This window comes from Notamacropus eugenii, chromosome 5 (assembly GCF_028372415.1).
Source record: "Notamacropus eugenii isolate mMacEug1 chromosome 5, mMacEug1.pri_v2, whole genome shotgun sequence".
Taxonomy (NCBI): domain Eukaryota; kingdom Metazoa; phylum Chordata; class Mammalia; order Diprotodontia; family Macropodidae; genus Notamacropus; species Notamacropus eugenii.
This window is the reverse complement of record NC_092876.1, coordinates 92,863,835-92,886,448: the sequence shown is the minus strand read 5'-3', so window position 1 is coordinate 92,886,448 and position 22,614 is coordinate 92,863,835. Positions and strand designations below refer to the sequence as shown.

Below are 22,614 nucleotides of genomic sequence, written 5' to 3'. Positions count from 1 at the left end.
CTTGGTTTCTCATAAAGTCATTAGCCTCCATCTGTTCCATTCTAATTTTGAAAGAACTATTTTCTTCAGTGAGCTTTTGAATCTCCTTTTCCATCTGGCTAATTCTGCTTTTGAAAGCATTCTTCTCCTCATTGGCTTTTTGAACCTCTTTTGCCAATTGAATTAGCCTATTTTTCAAGGTGTTATTTTCTTCAGCATTTTTTTAGGTCTCCTTTAGCAGCGTGCTGACCTGCTGTTCATGCTTTGACTACATGTCTCTCATTTCTCTTCCCAGTTTTTCTTCCACCTCTCTAACTTGATTTTCAAAATCCTTTTTGAGCTCTTCCATGGCCTGAGCCCATTGAGTGGGCTGGGATATATAAGCCTTGACTTCTGTGTCTTTGCCTGATGGTAAGCATTGTTCTTCCTCATCTGAAAGGAAGGGAAGAAATGCCTGTTCACCAAGAAAGTAACCTTCTATAGTCTTATTTCTTTTCCCTTTTCTGGTCATTTTCCCAGCCAGTGACTTGACCTCTGAATATTCTCCTCACACCCACCTCACCTCCTGATCCTCCCAGCCAGAGCTTGGGGTCTGAGATTCAAATGCTGCTTCCAGCCTCAGGGCTTTTGGTGGGGGCAGGGCTGCTATTCAGTGTGAGATTAAGTTCAGGTGCACAGGTCAGGGCAGGGCCACCTCTCAGGCTCAGTTCCCTCAGGGGGTTTATGCAGAGACCTTCAACAATGGATCCAGGCTCCTGCCTCTTTTGGGAGCCCCTGTCTGCTCCCACCTCCGCTTCTGCCTCCCGAGGGGGCCTGAGTTATGGGGGTACCCCACTCCCCTCTCGACCCGTGAAAGAGACCCTCTCACCAACCCCCATCACCTGTGGGTGGAGGGACCCACGTGGCTGCTAGAGACTCCATCCCTGAAGCCTGCCCGGATCTGCTCCTCTCGGTGCCATGGCTGCGGCAGGGATGTACTTGGCTCCCAGTCCGCGGTGTAAAGGACCTTTTGCAAGAGGTTTGCAGGTCCCTCTGGAACAGAAATCTCCTTCGCTCCAATGTTTTGTGGCCTCTGGTCCTGCAGAATTCGCAGTGAGTTGCTATTTACAGTTGTTCTATGGGTTGTGGGTTCGGAGCTATGTGTATGTGCGTCTTTCTACTCCGCCATCTTGGCTCCCTATATGTTTGGATTCTTGATAGTGATTAAGGATGTTCCTATTGTTATGAGTTATATGTATTAGATGATATATTTTGCTTAAGGATGTTGCATGAATATTATGCTTTACTTTATTGAACAATGTTTAGTTTGTTGCTGGATAGAAGATTCTTTCTACTATGGGATTAGACTCTTGAAATTATTCACAGCAGCAGTCTGCGGATGTTCTGCCATGGTTGACTTTATACTAATTCAAATTCCATCTGAAACATGCGTTTTCCTTTAAGACCCAATCTATATTTAACCTACTCAATCCTTCCTTGTTTTCCCCAGGTGAAATTGTAGAATTTTTACATGAACCTTTCAAAAGCTTTTATATTGCAGTCACTTTTTTATAACTATTTTTATTTGCAATTGTTTTACACTTAGAAAGTAAGTTCCCTGGGAGAAAGCTCTACATTGAATTTACTGATTCACTCATCCACCCACCCACACATTTTTTAATTTGTTTATTTATTGATTGATTTGTTGATTTATGTTTATATATTAATAGGTACAGAACAATAGGTACTTAATTTAGATATGAATTGGATAAAATTGAATTGACTCAGGGAGTGATAAAACTGATGATAGAGATGATAAGGTTATCTAAGAATTTTTCTTTTCTTAAACATTAGTCATTATTCTGAATTTCCCCTATTCTCCAATCTAATACACAAGGATTTATTAAGAATCTACAATGTGTTGGATACTATGTCTGGTCTTAGAAATGTAATTCATGATAGTTTTTTTCTATGTTATGAGAATATTACTTTTATATATTTCTCTTTTAGTCTACTTCTTTTTCTGTCTTTTTCTGCACATAGATTTGTGCAGGGCAGATGACTAATGCAATTCTTCAACTCATAAACTGAACTATTTAGCAAGCGAAAAATAAAACAACCTCTTTGTGTCTCTGCAAGACCGCCAAGTCACAGAGTCCAATTGGGTTCCCACATAGCAGGTGAGCACCCAGTAATGGCATGAGCATATTCATCTATAAGTAGAATACCCACATTCAATGATACATGGTGTAATACTTCCTCCTTCTTATTGCTAGACATCCGAGATCTAGAATCTATGTACACCTGGATTGACTTTCCTTTCTGCAGAGTGTATCTGAATGCACTGGTAGGGAATATCACTTTACTGTTTGTTATCCAAACTGAACAGAGGCTCCATCAACCCAAGTTCTACTTCTTGCCCATGGTGGCTAGTATTCATCTGGGCCTGTCCACAGCCACCATCCTTAAAATACTGGTATCTTCTTGTTCAGCTTGAGGGTGATCATTTTGGGGACCTTCTTGTCTCTCTACAAATAGCCCAAAGCCAAGGATGACTTATGTCTTTGTTTCTTAGGATAAAGATGCCCTGATACACTCAGAAGGTGAAGATCTGTAGGTGATAGTGTATTCCCTATTATATAAAGTCATTTAATATGAGTGATTTATGATAATAAATACTTATAATTACCAGCTTTTACATATTGCTTTAATATTGGCAAAAGACTTTATAAATATGATCTCTTGACAATTATCCATTTGAGTCTTACAATGTCTGTGAACTACCTGCTATTATTAACTGAGATTAAGAAAAAATATTACTTATCCAAGTTCTCCTGAGTAGTAAGGAAGTGTCTGAGGCCAGATTTCGGCTTAGGCCATCCTGACTTTTGGGTCAGGGCTCTATCCATTGCACCACCTTGATACCTACCTGACAACTTGAAAGGTATGGAGGAAATGGTATTGTTGTTTAGGTATTGGTTGAACTAAGTGACTTCTTAGCTACTTTCTGGATCTGAGATCCTGTTCATTATATGTGGACTAAATTTGTGATCTCCATCTAGGCCTTTATCTGGTCTCATCACCTCACTGCTGAGATTTCATCAATGTATAATTCCTTCATACATATTTATTGCAAGTCACTTGTCCTTTTCATCCTATATGATTCATGACCATATTCTTTCTTAGATCCCCTAGCCCTCTCCATATTGAATCTATTCAACTTATTGTGGGCCTTCCTTTCATTGTTAGGTTAGTTCACAAGTATCAGTGAAACTCTCAGGCCCTCCAACTCTTATGCCTGACTTTTCTCCTAATGATTATTTTTATCTTTCCATAATCATACATTTTCTCAGTGACAACTCCTACATCAATTCTTGCCCATAGGTCATCACTGGAAATAGACTGCAGCCCATTTGTGTTCTCAATGTCTCTCTCCATTGTCATTTGTATCACCCACATTTTGAGTTCCTCAGTCTAGTTCCAAGATTCCCAACCAAGAACCATGGCTAGAAAAATAATTTTTTCTTAAAAAAATCTCTTTGTGCTTAGTATCATTAAAAGCATTATATAACGTTCACAGAACAATTTAACCTTCTTTCTTCCTCTGTTGAATTCTAAGCCTGTCAGTGTCTCTCCATACTGTCTAAATATCTGAATTCAAATACTACTAATTGGTTGAAAGATCTGTTTCTCTGAGGTGACCCTATAATGTTCTGTGACAAGAAAGTCAGCACAAAATCATATAAATAAAGGCTCATCTGCAGAAACTTATAATCTACAAGGAGTCCCACTTCTTAGCTGTTATGCAAAATATGCTCCTTTATAACTGTGAAATGAACATGTTTGCCTAGCCCACTGCTTCTTGTTTTATACAATTCTTCATGTTAACAATTAAAAATCTGTTGAGCAAAATATTTTCTGACATTACGTTTTTCAAGCAAACTAGTTAATTCTAACCTTTTAAAGACATGATATTTTCTGTCCTCAGTTCGTATTGGCTCATGTTGCCCTTTTCCAAGCAAAGAAGAAGCATAAGCTAGTAGGGTCTTGGTTTCTACGAGTCTCATCAATTCCTTGTGCTGAAATGAATGCCCATCTTCCAAACTCCCCTATTTGTTCATTTTTATTTACATGATTGTCCACTAATTTCCCTGTTTCTTAAGCCTTCTCTGCACAGCTCATTTTTCCTATGCCTAGGGAAGTCAAGCATGTTCACATAGCTCCTACTTCCATTTCGCCCTAGGCAATTCTCTGAGGTCTGACTCTTCTGCTAAATTATCTCACTTGTTTCCTCTAGTTCTCATGGAGAAGAGTGGTGACATCTTGGCTCAGAAGCAGACCCTCTTTCATCATTCCCCAGTCCTGATGTTAGGTCCCAGATAGGTCTATAACGCAACCCTATTGGGCAGAGTATTTGTTGGTTACCAAAACTAGCCTAAAGGAATTATTGTCCCAAAGGATAGACCCTAGGGAGGGTTCACGAGTTTTAAGGCTAAAGCCATTCAGTGGTTTTTACAATAGAAAGTTTCTCTTCTCACATCTATTCAGAGCTCAGCAGAATGATGTCAAGACAGAAACAAAATTTCCTTTTGGTATCAGTCTTGGTGAGTCAAACAATGGACTCCTGTTTTATTTGTTTTAACCTTAGCAGTTTTATCCTTTTATTTTCTTTAAGAATTGTTGATTTTTGATATTACAGTACTTTCATTTATAAATATATCCTTGCTCTCCTTCTTCCAATGAATGGTCCATTTTAACACAGAATGAAAAGAGAGGAAAAAAATAACATTTCAGCAAAACTAGTCAATGCATTGATTATTTATAAGTACATACCATGTTTCACATCCATAGACGCCCACCTCTGCAAAGTATATGAGTTGCATTTTTTCATCTCTTTACACTGAAGGTAGTGCTGAAACGGTTTCTATATAGCCAGAGGGAGGGGAATAGTGCATGTGGTGAAAAGATTGAAAGATCTGGGAATGAAAAGAGTTCAGACTAAGGAAAGAATGATGTATGAAGAAAAGTTTTCTAAATACAGCAAAGAGAAGGTGGGGCAGAAGTTTGCTTGAATATTGAATAAGAACAATCAATCATCACATTACATTTATTTTTATTTAAATGATTTATAGGAAAAATATGAAAGCAGAAACAGGTGAACAGATTTATCCTCAGTGAACTCAGAAGGAAAATCGCAAAATGGAAAAGGAAGACACTAGGGAGGGTAGATTTAAAAAAATGCCAGCATAGGAAAGAAAATTCCTAATAAAGCATTGCCTTTATGACTGAATGACTAGCTAGGAAAGCTGAAGTGATAATTCCCATAGGATATATAGCTTCATATATGAATTGTGAGCTGGAAGTGACCTTAGAAAGTCACTGAGTTACACCCTCACATTTTCTATATGCAAAACTGGCTTCAGTAATGGAAAGTGACTTGTGGAACATCACACAGGTAGTAAGAAGTGGAGTCAGGTATTCTACCTCCAAACCAGAAGCCATTCTTTTACATCATTCTGTTTCACCCAGAGTAGAATACTGGATCAAATATTCAGTTTTCTTCTCTCTGTAGGAAATTTACTTTTTGTTGTTTTTATTTTACTTTTTTCCAAAGAAGGCACTTAAAATGTTTTTTTTCCATTATAACTGACTAAAGTTGCAGAATGAGTCTGCAGAGCCAAATGTCTCTGAGAAATGTCTTTTCTCAGATATTGAGAAATAGTTCCAAATTCTTTGCTTGATAATTTATGCCTATTTCCTCTCCCTTTCCCTCTCTATTTCTTTATTTCTCTGACTTTTTTTGATACCTCTAGGGCAATCCCAAGTTGTGGGATTGTTTAACTAATATTATTGGGTCAATCCCCCATTCCAGTGGACTCTCTCTATTGCTAAGCACTAGTGATAAACGACCTACTTTCATTTACCCAATTAATATTAATTAACATCATTAGCTTTTACAAAGTGACATTTACAGAGAAAATTTAGCAATAGCCAAATTTATGATTTCCTCAAATTCCTGAATGTACACTTTCCTTATACCACCGCAGGCCCTGCGGAGATTAGGGTGAGATTTAACATAGTTTCTACATAATGTTCATCCCTCCAGTTAACCTTCCAGATGCAGAATGGTTAATGAATGGATGAATATGCAACCCTTCTCCTGCCAGACTAGATCAAGTAATGTGTTCATAGATCTCTGTTTTTCATTGTCTGACTTCTGGTAGAACCTGGACTGGTAACCTTTTGAAATTCACAAGGATATCACAATCCTCAATCTTTTCTATTTGAAAAGAAGAAAAAAAGAGACACAATAGAGGTATAAGTAACAGTATGATGATGAGTTCTGAGCTTCATATTACTACTAGTGAGAAAGGATCTGAAAGTGTCAAAATTCTGAGGAGTTTGTGTTTGTTTACAGCAAATAAAAATCATCTTTGAATGTTTTATGCATGTTTTATACCTTTGGATGATTTCTCCTAGTTCTGTTTTTTGAGATAATATGGTTATTCTTCTTTCTATATGACAACCCTTAAAATATCTGAAAACTACCTTCATTCCCTAAATATTATCTTCTTTAAGTCAAATAACAATACTTCCTTAAACTAATATTTTTTGAAACTTTGAAATTATTGTCTTCCTCCTGTAGGCCTAGTATAAATTCAACAATGCCTTAAAATATGCTGCCCAGGATTGACCAAAATATTCAAGATGTGGGCTGGGCATAGTGCACCAGGAGTAAAACTTCTCTCATTCAATTATTTATGCTTCTGTGTGCTGACTGTGGCCATTCCTACATGGAGGATACAGACTTGGGAGAGCAGAATTTCCTCATCACCTGCTTGACAGGTGATTTTACTGAGAGTTCCAAATTATAATTATTTCTGACTTTTTTTTTTTATTTTTAAAGGGACTTATTGGGAAAAGATGATTAAACCACAGAACCTGCTATAGCATTTGTAATCTTGTTTTGTCACATGTCAATGGATGATGTGTTTGGGATGTTACAGGGGTGTGATCTCATGTGAGGTACTCTTTTCCTTCTCACTTGTGTTCTCTTCCCTCTGCTTTGATGATTTAGAAGTATTATGATAAAGGCATGCTAAGGGGGCACTCCTATCTCACCTAAAACTATTATTCTGTCCATGCGATATTGTGGCAAAAACACATCTTATACTATTATTTTCTTAGTGATATTGGCTACTGAACATGATGAGGACTTGATAACATTTGTTGACTATTAAATTGAATGGAGGTCTCTGAATGTACCTAGGAAATTCCTTGTTCAATATGTTTATCAGTGAAATAAGTGGTCATGTCAGGCAGATTTGATAATTAAATGATTCAGAATTGAAAGATTAATAAATATACTGAATTACTGTCAAGTTACAAAAAGAATTCAAGGTAAGAAAATGAGACAAATCTTATATGATAAAATTAAATATTTACAAGTGTAAATATTTCATGTTAGTGCTAAAAAAGCTACAATTACAGGTAGGGGAGGATGTGACTATACAATAGTAGTAATTTTTTAAAAAGTTCTTATTTTTTTCCAGTGGAATAAAAGTTCAAAATGTCATCATTATGAAATAGACACCAAAATTAATATTCAAATTTTAAATGATTATTAGTAGAAATATGAGGAAGATGATAGGGTTAAGATACCTTTATTCTACTCAGGTGAATCACAATTTGTAATATTTTGTTCAATTTTAGGTGTCATATGTAAGAATGGATACTGACATTGTGCTGCTTTGGACATATCGAAGCATTTTTAGGAAATATTGACAAGAATTGAAGTATTTCCCATATAGGTGGAAGAAGCAGGATATTTAGTTTGAAAGGAAAAAAAGACTTGGGAACATCATGATAACTGTCTTCAAATATTGAATGCCTGACCTACATAAGAACAATTTCTAAAGAGCAGAACTATATGGCATTGGCACAAGTTCAGTATTTTAATCATTTGGATCAATGTAAATATCAACTTTCTAAGAATTAAGTCTATCTGAAAGGGAAATGACCTGACTTGGTAGACAGTGAATTCCAGATCACTTGGGGACTTTACTTGGATGCAAAATGACTATTTGTTAAGTAAGTCATAGAAAAGATTTCTATTCAGATAAGTGTGTAATGAGATACTAATCTCTGAAGTCCTGTCAGATTCTGAGATTATTTTATTCTAAAAGTATTAAAAATAATTTCCAATATCTCTCTAGGAATACTGAAGGATGAAGTGATCACATGTGAATCCTTTCCAGTGTTTGAAAGTCCATCTGCAATGACCATAGCCATCTGCAACTGCAAAAAAGATGCCCCATTCCAATGATACTCAGTTCCATCCCCCCTTTTTTATATTACTTGGAATTCCAGGACTGGAAAATTTCCACATCTGGATTGGCTTCCCTTTTTGCATTGTGTATCTTATTGCCCTCTTAGGAAATATAGCCATATTAGTTGTGATACAGACTGAGAAGACACTTCATCAGCCCATGTTCTATTTCCTGGCCATGTTAGCCACCATTGACCAAGGCCTATCAACAACCACAATTCCCAAGATGCTGGGAATCTTTTGGTTCAGATTAGGGGAGATCAGCTTTGGGGCTTGTGTCACACAGATGTTCTTTATCCATATGTTGACTGGAATGGAATCAGCTTTGTTATCATCTATGGCCTATGATCGCTATGTAGCAATCTGTAATCCTTTACATTACACCACTGTCCTCACCAACAAGGTGGTGGCCTTGATGGGCATGGTGGTGGTGGTGAGGTCTTTCTTCACAGTGATTCCCTTTGTGTTCCTCATCCTTCGACTTCCTTTTTGTGGAAACCATGTCATTCCTCATACTTACTGTGAACACATGGGCATTGCTCGATTAGCTTGTGCTAGCATCAGAGTCAACATGATCTATGGCCTATGTGCTATTGGGACTCTGTTGTTGGACATTGTAGCTATAGCTCTATCTTATGTACTGATTCTCCAAGCTGTCTTTCACCTCCCCTCCCAGGATGCCCGCCTAAAAGCCCTGAGTACCTGTGGCTCCCATGTTTGTGTCATCTTGGCCTTTTATACTCCAGCCTTATTCTCTTTCATGACCCATCGCTTTGGCCATAATATCCCTCGTTACATCCATATCCTCTTAGCCAATCTTTATGTTGTTGTCCCACCCATGCTTAACCCTGTCATCTATGGGGTTAGGACCAAACAGATCCGGGAAAAGGTGTTAAAGATGTTTTTCAAGAAATAAATCCGAATTGGACCTCCAAAAATTTAATTTCCACTTTCCAGGGATCTTTAGGGAATATTCACCGACTATTCACATAGTGATCATAACAGGAGATGCTTCTTCCTACGTATAATAACTCCAATCTTCTCTTGACATTTGTTGTTACAGTCCTCTGGTGATACAACTTTCTAAGGGGCTAATTCCCACATTGGTCTTGTCCCCAGTGCACCATGAGAATTAATTATAATACTATAAGACTGATACTTCTCAGCTGATTATCTATATTGTAGACCCTGATATCTGGTCTAATGATCCTGTCAGGGAAGATATTGGTACTTTTAATGAAACAATGAATTCAAAATAGCTCCTTCCTTACCCTCATTTGTGAGTAATTTATGGAAAATCCTTATTTTGGCTTCTCTCAATTACTAGTGAGGAGCTCCTCAAATGTTAAAGCTATTGACCTCTGACATATTTTCACTCTGATTTCTAAATTCTTTCATGCCTTCTCTGATTTCTTCACATTATATTCTTTCACCTGCTAGCTTTTAGCTCCACTAAAAAAAGGAAAAAGAAAAGAAAAAAAGGAAAATTTGCCCTAACTTATACAATTGTACAAATTGTATAATTAGTTACCTCTGATTCTCTTTTATATGCCAATAGCATCTAGTATTTTTTTTCCTTTCCCTGTTAGGAAAAATTCCATATGGATGATTAATTTGCAGTCCTTGATATCCTTTCCATTATCATGTACTTCTAAGTAATAGTAAAGGTCTAGGATTCTTAAATCGGTTTCTGGGATATTCTCCAGGTAAACATGTGTGGAGAACATGACTAAAGAATAAATTGAGGAGGGAAGATAAGTATTATATAGTGCCTACTATATGCTAGGCCCTGCGTTAAGAGTTTTCCCAGTAAAATCTTGTTTCACACAACAACCCTGTGAGATAGGTGCTGTTATCACAATTTTACAATTGAAAGAATTGAGGCAAATAAAAGTTAATTGACTTGCCCAGGGTCATACAGCTAACAAGTATCTGGGGTTTGATTTGAAGTTATGTCTTCCTGCTTCCTGACCTAAAACTCTATTCATTTTGCCATCTAGCTGTCCATAAGAGGAGAAGCTGTAGATAGCCATGTGATTTAAAACAGTAAAAACAAGTCAGAGACTCTATAAAGGGATACCAGACAGCATGTTAGACCATAAAGGCATGAACACCTACCAAAGAGAAGTTGAAACTAAGATAATCTTCCTTCATAGAAGAAGATAGTGGTTTGTGAATAGATAGGAAGTCCAAGAAGAAAAGTATGAAAGAGAGAGTAAGTGAAAAAAAGGAATGGGTGAGTGGGAAAGGCAGCCTATTTAGGTGATACGAAAACTCAATAGATTGGTTATAGAAGACTGTATATGCAGAGTGATTATAGGTGACTGTATATGCAGAGGAGATATTTATGTGTAGATGAAAAGCCTTTACATGAAACTAAAGAGAAATAGCTCTTGGACTATGGCTCCAACAGAATAGAAAGATTCTCTAATGAACGGGTCCATGAAGTACAAATCATGGAATCACAGAACCGGAGTTAAAAGATGTCTCAGAGGCCTGGTCTTTTAATCACCACTTAAAGTTTTTCACAAAAGGCGACATCACTTCTTCCTCCTCTAAATTACAAAGATAATTATAATTGTTAAGAGTTATAATTATTTCTTCACATTGAACTGAAATATTATTCTCTGCAACTTTGAACCATGGTTCCTAGTGATCATAAGACCATTGAATCTTAAGTTTAATATATAAGGGAACCTTAAAAGTCATAAATTCCAACCACAGCATTTCACAGATGAGGTTAATGAAGGTCAAGGATGTTAAGTTTGACTGGAGTCACATAGCAAGTAATTATTCAAACCAGGATTTAAATTCAGATCTTCCTAACTCCATGTCTCTATCCAGTACACCACAACTCACCAGTACACCACAAGGCAAATTACTCTTCAAAATGATAGATTTACAAATAGTTGAAGAAAATTATCTTGCCCCCCACATGTTCTCTTCTCTAAGCAAAAAAGCTCCAACTCTTTCAACTGATCTTCACATGACAATATTTCTAGTCACTTTTTTCTCATAACTCTAATCTGGAAATATTTCCCTAGTCTCAAGGGCTCAAAATTCTTCGGGGAGACAATATGCAAACAACTATGTACTGACACACTATCGAGAGGGATAATGAAGATAATCAACACAGTGGAAAATTAAGAGGAATCAGGAAAGGCTTTCTTTAGAAGATGTGATTTTAGCTTAGACTTGAAAGAAGCTAAACAATAAAAAAGGTGGAGATGATGAGGAAGAGTATTCTGTACGTGGGAGACAGAAAGAAAATGCCTGAATTTAGAAGCAGAAGGGGTGATAATAATAATGGAAAGGAAAGGAAAGGAACTGGTTATAAATGACTGAACACCCAAGAGAGGATTTTATATTTGATGCTGGAGGTGATAGTGAGACACTGGATCTTATTAGTTAGGGGACTGACAAGTTCAGACCTAATCTTTGGAAAGATCTCCTTGATAGTTGAGTGATGGACTGAAATAGGGAGAGACTTGTGGCAGTTAGATCAATCAGTATATCATGACAGTAGTCCTAATATGAGGTAATAAGGATCTGTACTGAGATGCTGATAATGGAAAGAAGGCGTATGTGAAACGTGTGCTACAAAGATAAAATTAGTAGGCTATGACAACACATTGCATGTGGGGTGATAAGAGATAATGCTATTTTGAGGATGCCTTTAGGTGCAGAGCCTGGGTAACTAGGATAATGAAATTTCCCTCACCAGAATAGAGAAGTTAGGAAGACAATAGAGATTTGGGGTAAAAGATGAAGAGTTCAGTTTTGAACAAGTTGAATTTAAGATATCTAAACATCATCAAGTTCAATCAAGATATCCAAGAGGCAGCTTAAGAAGTAAGACCAGAGATTCCACAGTGAGGTTAGAACTGGATATGTCAATATGAGAATCATCAGTACAGAGATGACCATTGAAATCATGGGCATTGATGAGATTACCCAAGTGATAATCATATAGAACCAGAAGTTGACACAGGCAGAGGTCTGCAGGAAACCCAGTGTTAGTGTCTGTAACTGTAGTGAAGATCTAGCAAAGGAAACTGACAAAAAAATAGTCAGATAAGTGAAGACTTAGGAAAGAATACATTCACAAAAGCCCAGAGAAAAAAGGGTGATTCACAGTGTCAAAAGTTACAGAGAGGTAAAAATGATGAAGATTGAGAAAACAGCATTGTATTGGACAATCAAGAGATCTTTAATAACATTGAAGAGGGTAGCTCCTAGACATTTGAAACTGAAAAAGGATTAAGTATTCACATGTCATATTTCATCACTTTTTTATGTCTTTATTATAAAAGATCCTTAGCATTTGAAATAATTTTCTTTGCTTTTAGCTTATTTATTTGTAGTTTTCAACATTCACTTCCATAAGTTTTAAATATTCGCTCCCTGCCTCCCCAAGGCAGCCTGCACTATGATATAGACTCTACATATACATTCTTATTAAATGTAATTTCATATGAGTCATGTTGTATAGGAGAATCATAACAAATGGGAGAAATCATGATAAAGAAAAACAAAACCAAAAAGAAAGAAAATAGTCTGCTTTGCTTTGCTTTCAGACTCTATAGCTACTTCTCTGGATGTGAATGTCATTTTCTACCACGAGTCCTTTGGAATTGTTTTAGGTCACTGCATTGCTGAGAAGAGCTGAGTCTGTCAAAATTAGTCATTGCACACCGTGACTGTGTAAAGCCAATCGTGGCAGCACACCTAAGGATTGCTGCTGTGAATGACTTTAAGTGTCTAATCACATACTGTAATGAACCCTCTATTTATTCTGCAATAAACTAAACATTGTTCAAAAAAGTAAAGCATAACATTCATAACAATATCTTTCAGCAAAACATATCATCCTATACATACATGTGTCTCATAGCACTCATTACGTCATATGGCACATAGCATATATCATTGTATCTCCAAAGTCAGGGAGTCCCAGGCTAGGTTCTTCCCCAGCATGATGCGTCCTTAAGGGGTAGCAGAAAATAACATACCATCCACCCCAAGGTCACTCACTGTAAGAACAATCTTCTTAATCAATACCGAGTGTATAAGTCTTCTCTCACCTTGACTCAAAGCTGACTTCCAAATCCCACAGCTCCTTTTCTGTGGGCCAGCTTCTCCTAGCTCTTGCTTGTGTTCATATGCAGGCAGCTCTCTACTCCCATGCTTTGTCTCAGCTCATGAAGACTGTTCCACTCCAAATGCTTCCTGCTTCTGCCTGAGAGCAGGCTCCAGGGGCACCTGCCTGCAGCTTCTGTTTCTATGAAAGCAAAATTTTGCAGGGCTATAACAATATTTATGTACATTATCAATGCCATTTCAATTCACTTATAAAAACCAACAGACAGGGCTTCTGTCTGAGAAATTAACAGAGACCAACAGACATGGCTCCTGTCGAGGAATTAACATTGATCAGCAGACAGAATACCAACATCAAAAACATTGTTTTTGTTATACCTCCCCACAAGCAAGTTCCCCTATGCTTTATTCTAATCAAAGACTCTTAATTGATTCAATCAAAGGCAAGATTCAAGCAAAGGCACTTGATTGGTTAAAACTCAATCCAGAACAGCAACAACAACAACAACAACAAAATCCTTTGCTTGATGTGACAGGCTATTACTTTATACAGTGCTCTGGTTCTTCTCACTCCACTCAATATCTCAAAAGAATTTTCAAATAACATAAGAAATAAATAATATTTTTTTGTCTGCCTATAACAAATAGATGCATAGAATGATTCATAACTAACCATTTCATACTTTCATTGTAAATGAGAGAAAATATTCCTACATTTCTATTGGGTCATTTCTTTGCCCATGTTAATCTTGTCCCCTTGGAGTATCAGTAAAATCCCTCAAATTATCAATAAATGATTTTATAGAGTAAAATAGTTTTATTTCTGAATGTAAATTTCATTATGAGATGATTCACTGAAAATAAAACTTCTATGATACTTAGTAGCCTCACTTGATAGGGGGCACTAATGCTTGTTTCAACATTTTATATTTACTAAATCTTTTCTCTATTAAAAACTCTGTGAGGTTACGAGTATAAGTACTATTTTCCCTATTCTACATGTGAGGAAATTGAACATTCTTTAAGTAACTTCTCTGATCATGCTTGGCTAGGCTCATATAGTTACTAAACACTATATCCAAATCTTCCTCTTTTATTCTGAAATAAAAAAGAAATTTTGAATACACACACACAAGTTCATTTTCGTATTCAGAATACAACACAAAAAGAAAAGGCTCTAGAAAGCAATATATCTCTATTACATACTTATTCCTTTAAAATTGTATGCAAATTACCCGTATTAATTCCTAACTGCCCTGATGTTCCATGCCTTCATAAAAACTTCATTTTTTTTTTCTCTGGGCATTTAAAAAAATATAGTCCTTCACTTTGGAAGGGGATATTATTATTATTGCTCATGCCCCCATCCACTAAATTGTCCCTACTTTTCAAATAAAAATCAAATGAAAGGTAGAGGAAAAAACTCCTTGTGAGAAAAATAGCACAGCCAAGAAAAACAAATCAGCATGGTGGCTTTGTCCAAAAATATGCGGCTTTCTACTTTTTTTCATCACCTCTCAATAATGAAGAGGATAACATGTCTCATCAAAAGTTCTCTGCGGGAATCTCTTACTTCACTTCTATGTAATCATATGGGGAAAAATTTTTTTCCTAGACTTTTTCTAGATTTACAATCATTTTTTTTATACTGAGCAGTTGGTGGCGCAGTAGAGAGAAGACCTGTTGAGTCAGAAGTGTCTAAGTTAGTATCTGATTTCATACAGTCACTAGCGCTATGATACTGGGCACGTCATTGTTAACACCTATTTGCCTCAGTTGCCTCATCTGTAAAATGGGCATAATAGCTGCACTCTTCCAGGGATGTTGTGAGGATCAAACAAAACAATATTTGAAAACCACTTGGCACTATGGTTAGCACAGAGTAAAGCATTATATCAATGGCATTACTATTATTATTACTGTCATCTCTCCATTTTTATTTCCTTAATGAAGACTTTATGCCAGAGGTAGACTTGGTCCGTTTGCCTGCTGTGCTTTTCAGGTAGGGTGGTCAGTCCTACATCATTCTTTCCTTTTTCGCTCAGTTTCTGACACTGATTTCCATTTAGCAGGGTTAGACCTTCTGGATCTTTAAATTTCTGAGTAAGAGATCTTCCAAGCTCTCTCTGGCATCTCAGGACAGAATATTAGGGACCCACAAAACCTAAAAGCAAATGGGCTAGCCATGGATAGAACTCTGAGCCTGCAGTGAGGAAGACCTGAGTTCATATATGGCCTCTTTCATCTCTTTTGCCTCATATTTTCTTGACTATAAAATGGGGGTGCTAATAAGCACCTACCTCTTGCAGTTGTTGTCAGGACTAAAAAAGGAAATATTTGTAAAAACTGCTTAACACAGTACCTGGAATATAGTATGTCCTACATAAATGCTAATATTCTTTTCCAATATCCTCCCCTCTTCCTGGGCTCAGGCTGTGCAGGTCTGAACACTGTAGTACAGCCCTAGTTTCTGGTTGCTGGTGGCTGCCCGCTGCTGCTCCTTTGAGTCTCCACCTTCTCCATCCTGGGGCTATCTAATTACCTTGGCAGTTTCTTAGGAATGGTCTTTGCTTTTACTGCCCTTTTATACAGAAACTTACAGACTACATGTCTTATCTTGATTTACATTAGGAGGTGCTGGTCACAGCTTTGCTAGGCAGACTGGGAGATCACCTATGTTTCCTTGATTCTTACTGTTGCTCTTTTTTTTTTTTTTTTGTTAGTTCCAGTGTGGAAGAAAATACATACTACATTTCATCACTGGGTTTCTTTATCATTCTTCATTCTGGCACAAACTTCTGTGGTTCACTACAGTAGGTATATGGGGACTGAGCAGTCTGCCTCCTAATCAGTAGTACATTTCATCAATAAAACGTGAATCATAGGGATCCCTTCTTCACAAGTCTCTTGGCGATTGTGTTAGATACTAGACTTTTAAAAAATGCTTTATAACTGTTAAATATATGTGAACAGTATTGTTTTAATAATTTAACTATATCCCAAATATGAGCTCCCATCAATCTCTAACATGTAGCAAAGAAAAAATAGTTTTAAATATTGAACAACATACCAACCTTATGTCACAGCATGGAACATTAAATAGTCATAGTCTCTTACTTTTCTACTGGAAAGGGGTGGGAAGGGAAGGAGGGGAACACTACTTCACTATCTGATCTCTGAGAACAAAATTGGTCATGACATTTGGCTGTAATTAACTATGTGTCTGTGTGTGTGTGTGTTTTGAGTGCTATCATTCAGTTCAGTTGTTTTTCAGTCATGTCCAACTCTTGGTGATACCATTTGGAGTTTTCTTGGTAGAGATACTGGAGTAGTTTGCTATTTTCTTCTCCAGATCATTTTACAGATGAGGAAACTGAGGGAAATAGGGTTAAGTGAAGTGTGTAAGGTCACACAGCTGGTAAGTCTCTGAGGCCAGATTTGAATGCAGGAAGATGAGATTTTGTGAATCCAGAACTGGCACTTTACACTGTGCCACTTAGCTGCCCTAGTTATCATAGTTACCATTTATACTTTTCTTATGGTTCTACTTGCTTCTTGATGCATCAGTTCATAGGAATGATTCCATGTTTCTTTGACTCTTCATTTATCGCTTTTATATAACATTCCATTAAATTGATATAATATAATTTGCCCAGCCATCATTTCCTAATAACTTTCTTTTTGTCTTTTTTATCTTCCTTCCTTTTTTTCTTCCTTTTCTTTTGTTTCTTCCTTTTCTTTCCATTTCTATGTTCCTTCCTTTTCTTAAATTTTCTCTTCCTCCCTCCCCAAGAGAGCCTGCAATATGATATAGACTCTACATATACATTCCTATTAAACATAATTTCACACTAGTCATGTTGTATAGGAGAATTAAGTGGAACCCTGGCTGAAAACATCATGCCATAAAGAATGGGAGCAAGCACACAGCCTTGTTTCACTCCATTAGAGACTGGGAAGGCACGAGATCATTGTCCATTACCCAGAGGTTGGGCAAACACGCGTCATGAAATGGACATACAATACTGATGTCCTTCTACCGGCAACCAAATTTTGACATAATTTTCCATAAGCTCTGACTAACAGTGTCAAAGGCCTTGGTCAGATCTACAAACGTGTACAGATCTCTCTTCTATTCCTGGCATTTCTCCTGGAGTTGTTGGGCAGCAAATGCGATATAGATTGTTTCATGACCCTTTCTGAAGCCTCACTGGCTGTCAGATGTATGACCATCTTCCAGGTGCAGGATCAAACTAATAATTAGAACTCTAGCAAGAACTTTGCCAACAATGATTAAGAGAGAGATCCCCCTGTTATTGTTGTAGGACAATCTATTCCATTTACACTTATAGGGATGAACAATGGAGGCATCCTTGAACTCCTGTAGGAATCTCAGTTGGAATAGAATCAGAACTAGGTGCTTTGGGACATGAAAATAGCTTAATGGCTCCCAAAACCTCTTCTTCAATTGGAAGTTCACCTAAGGAGGGATTGACTTCAACCTGAGTTTTTCTTGTACTTTGCTTTTTATGCAATTAAATGCTGCCTTCTTAGAGTTGGATAAACTATCCTGCTGGTAAATCATGTGAAGTTCTCATTTTTCTTCTAGTCACTTCTGAATTTCCCCCTCATTTTCATCAAACCAATCTTTATGTTTGCCAGTGTTCTGATCCAAATGAGTAAATGAAGTGTTGTACACCAAATCTTTGAAAGTTGCCCACTCCTTTTCTGCTGCACTGTTGCCAACTGTGTGTTGGCTCAACTTTCCCTCCAAATCAGCAACAAACTATTCACACTCAGAAAAGAGTTCTTATTTGTTGATAATAAATCTTCTGGTAGTCATTTTACCTTGGAGGTGGCACTTTTGATGAATGCGAATAGTTAGCTTGAAAAGGGTAAGTCTATGATCAGTCCAGCACTCTCCACCACACATTGCCTTTGTCACTCTCACATCTTGTCTGTTTCTTCTTACAATCACATAGTCTATTATATGCCAATGTTTGCTTCGAGGGTGCATCCATGAAGTTTTATTGCATTTACGTAAATGGAAGACAGTGTTGGTGATGAGAACGTCATGGGATGCACACGTTTTCAGCAGTAAATGACCATTGCTATTGCTGTGTCCAACTCCATTCCTCCCTAGGACTCCCTTCCAAGCCTAGTAGTGTGAGCCTACTTTAGCATTAAAGTTGCCCAGAATTATAAGCTTGTCCTCTTTTGGAACATTGATGGTTAGGGTCTCTGGGTCTTCATAAAATTTTTCTTTCACTGCATCAGGGTTTGTCGCGGTGGGAGCTTAGGCACTGATGATGGTGGCATGGAGTTTTCCTGTGAGTGGCAATCACTTTGTCATGAGCTTGTCATTTACTCCTTTTGGCAGACAAACCAGCTTGCTGACTAGATTAGTTTTGATTTCAAAATGCATGCTAACTTCATGGCACTCCCCTTTACTGCACCCACTCCAGAAAAAAGGTGTATCCGTATCCAACTTCTGTAAGCTGATCTTCATTTGCCAACCTTATTTCACTCAAGGCTGCCATTTGGGTGTGATACCTGCTGAGTTCTCTTGCAACAAGAGCAGTTCTTCTTTCAAGTCTACTGGATTTTGTGTTGTCTGTTAGTGTGTACATGTTACATGTGCTGATGGTGAGTGGAATCATCTTTCCAGATGCTTTCATACATTTTGTACATTTTTATGGGTTTCGACTACCTAGTGGGATTCCCTGTCTACCATGATAATCAGGACAGGTTTGGGTAAGCAGACAATGTTTAGGGCACCTTTTCTAGCCCCATTCCTCATACCAGGAGGTGAGCGATGTCATCCTTAAAAGACTGCTCAAACATCCAGGGGACTGCTGAGTCTGACTGCTGCTTCCAGTGAGAAACAACCCTATGGCCTGGGCTGTCTGTGTGCAGGGTTGTGAGTACAGCTCCCAGTGTATCCACATCTGCTGCTTCATCACTTACCTGTCACCACAGGACTTTATGATGACATAATAGTGAAATGGTATAGCTGATGTCTTTTGATTTGTGCCTAAATTGGATTTAAGTGAGGCTAAGTTGCACGAAGTCATCAGCCTCACTCTCTCTTCCAGAGTCATGATAGTCCAGTGCCAGGACAGGGTCAAGACAACTGGGGTTGGCTCAGGATGCAGTGGATGGCCTTGGCATCTTTGGTGTCTAACCAAGCTCTAACTGCTCCATATTGCCTGCTTCATCTGCCTATATGGCCATTGGAACAAACAGGTGAGAGTTAGGTGAAACAGGTGGAAATCAAAGGTGGAAAGAATCTTGATAAGGGCTTGGCAGCCATCACACCAAAGGTACTAGTCCTCCTTGAACACACCCTACACCTTAGGAAACCTTATGGAATCTTTTGATAGGCAAGAAACTAGGCCTGGTGATGGGACAAAGATATAGAAAGAGTGTGCAAACAAGGATATAGAGGTTTTCATCTAGAGAGTGAAGGAGCCCTTGTCAAAATTAGAGAATGATTCAGGAAAGCTGTCTTTATATAGGCCAAGAAGTACATCAAACAAACTGAGGTTTAGATCTTAATAAATTATGGTACCAGAAGTAAAAATCTTTTACAATATATACATCCTTCATGTTTGGGAGTCATTCTACCCATTTGTATTAATCCTTTCTGATGGTTCAGCCTCTGTCTATCTAAACTAGGCTCCCCAAACTTTTGCTCATGAAGTTGGAGACCTATCAAACACAGCCTCATTTTGTGCAGCCCTGTAGCCTTGCTCTTTGTTTCAGGCCATATTTCCCCCAGTTCTAGGGTAGTTTATTTAGGCCCAACCACAGTGTCTATAGCCATCTCTCCCATAGGCAACTTGGAATTCCCCAGTTCCCTAAACCTGTCTAGTTGCTCCCTAGTGTCTGAAAGTCTGTTTCGGTAATCAAAAGATTAACCTAGGCTAATGTTTGCTCTGGGCCTCCGGGCCACAATTTCTCTTCACAAAAGTCTGGTTTGGCTAGACCTCTGGAAGAAATTATCCACAGAATTATGTTCCTTTGGAAAAAAGTCTCCTTCTTTGAGACTTCACAAACTTGGGTGCAGCAGACAGCTGAGACACATACAGGAAACCCTCTACTACCAGGACTGATAAGTCATTCTCTTGCTCCTGGCCAAGGCTTTGGACCCCCAGAATTTCTCACCTCTACAGACAGGTAAAGGTTGAGTGTAGCTAGAGGAACCACTCAGCCAGTGAGAGGAAGATTTTCACTTGAAAAATCTTGGTTTTCTCATCTTGAAATGACACATACACTCATCCAAAATTTTTGAAGAGCTCATAGAATAAATGTTCATTATTCATTCTTCTATATAAAAGATATTAATCAATTAGCTCCTCCAGAACAGGGAAAATATATACTGCTTCTTTTATTCCTCAATGCTAGAGGACCTGCAGTGATGTTCCCTTACACTCTGGTTCCCAGAATATAACATTCAATGCTTCTGGAAGCCTCTAATTTGTTTTACCTGTGTTGATTATGTGACTAGATCCATTTTCTTGATCACTGCTTTACCTGGAAGAAACGTACAACATTTTCTATATAGTCAAAATCTGTTTCTTTCAAAAAAAATATGGGATTCAGTTCCATCCAACTCTCTAAAGATTTATTAAATACCTATAATGTGTAAGACATTGTGCTAGGTTGTGTGAATGAACAATGGAAAATGTAAGAAAGTATTCTCCTAAAGGGGCTTACTTAAGCTGCACTGCATTTATAGAAATAAAGAAAAAGTTGAGTCAATATGAGAGGGTGAACAAAGCATTTGAGGGACTCAGAGAAGGAAGAAAATGTTCTGTTTGGATAAATATAAAAATAGTTGTCTGGAATTCGTAGGGAAGCAGCAAAGATGCTCAGTACTTATATCAGAATACTCCTCTCTTCTATGTTTATTTACTCAGTTTTGACCCACTACTCTGTTTCTTTTGTCTGTCTCCTTCAAAATTTTTTCTTCTAATTCTCTATGCCCAAAGCTTTCAATTTTTAAAAAATTCCTTCCATAGCACTTGTCTCTTTCTTTTGTTACCTCTCTTCCTCATGGTTTCTTTCTAATGCAGGTTATTTTATAAAGGTATGGTGATTATTCTCAGTGTTTTCAAAATACTTTCATAATAATTACCTCGTTTGGTCCTCATGACCACCTTATAAATTAAAGAAGTTCAGGAATTATAATGTTCATTTAATAGTTGGGGAAATTGAAATTCAAAAAAGGGTTAGACATTTGTACCACACTCAGAACTCAGACAAGGTGTCCCATTCATTCATCCAAGAATCATTTCCTAAGTGCTTACCAAGGGAAAAGAGTTTGTGATAGGTCATGGGGGTACAAACACAGTAAGGATATAATCCATGTCTTCTAGGACCTTAATTTCTATTGGGCACTTGCATGGCATTTAAACAGACAAATAAACAAAATATAATCAGATAAGGACACTAGCTGTTATATGTATCAGAAACTTTTCCCATAGTAATTGGCAGTAAGGTAAGCTTTAAATGAAACTACCAATACTAAGAGTTGAATAAAAGGGAACCCATTATAGCTTCAGGAGACAACCTGTGCAAAGTCATGGAAGTGAGAGACAGAATCTTTTATTCTTCTTTTTTCCTTTAGATGCTCACCCTCCTTCATCTTCCTCTATCCTCCTTCTTTCCTTTTTCTTTTTCTTTCTTCTCTTCTCTTTCTTTCTTTTCCTAAATTCTCCTTCTCCCCATCTTTCTCATTTTCTTTCTTCCTCTCCTCTTTCTCTTCCTTCTTCAACATTATTACTTCAAACAGCTATTGTGCCTGATCCTCACATTCTGATCATTGCTTTGCTGTCTTCACAGAGACTCCTGACTCCAGCTACCAGAATCATTACACATAACAGACACAATGACTACTGCAGCCAGGTCACAAAGTCAGGGACCTTAAAATAACTTGACCAGTAAGTTCAATGTACTTTTGTTCATTACAGTCAGTAAGTTCTCTTAGGGGACGGATAGCATGATGAAGTAGGATGTTTTGGAAATGCTTCATGGATTGTGGTGACATGATCTAGAACTTGGAATATGGAAATTCTTGACTAGATAAAGAGAAAGGGAAATCGTTATCAATTAAGGAAGTTACAACAAGTATGCATGTGGAGATGACAATGACTTAAATTGTTCACTTAACAATTAGAGTTGTGAAAAAATAAAATGAGCTGCTTCATTAAGTTAAGTATCTT

General features: G+C 37.5%; 1 protein-coding gene and 1 pseudogene across 1 annotated transcript; both read left to right on the top strand.

Moving 5' to 3' along the window:
• Positions 1-8,267: 8,267 nt before the first annotated feature.
• On the top strand, positions 8,268-9,203 carry LOC140508778 (olfactory receptor 52E4-like). The gene has a single exon (XM_072616650.1). It carries the CDS (start codon positions 8,268-8,270, stop codon positions 9,201-9,203), a length of 936 nt encoding a protein of 311 aa, XP_072472751.1.
• A 10,276-nt stretch (positions 9,204-19,479) lies between these two features.
• LOC140504850 (elongation factor 1-alpha 1 pseudogene) overlaps positions 19,480-22,614 on the top strand; it is a 59,139-nt pseudogene continuing 56,004 nt past the window's right edge.

What these genes read in the sequence shown, in the direction of transcription:
- LOC140508778 (XM_072616650.1), top strand. Translation starts at nt 8,268, where the DNA reads ATGCCCCATTCCAATGATACTCAGTTCCATCCCCCCTTTTTTATATTA.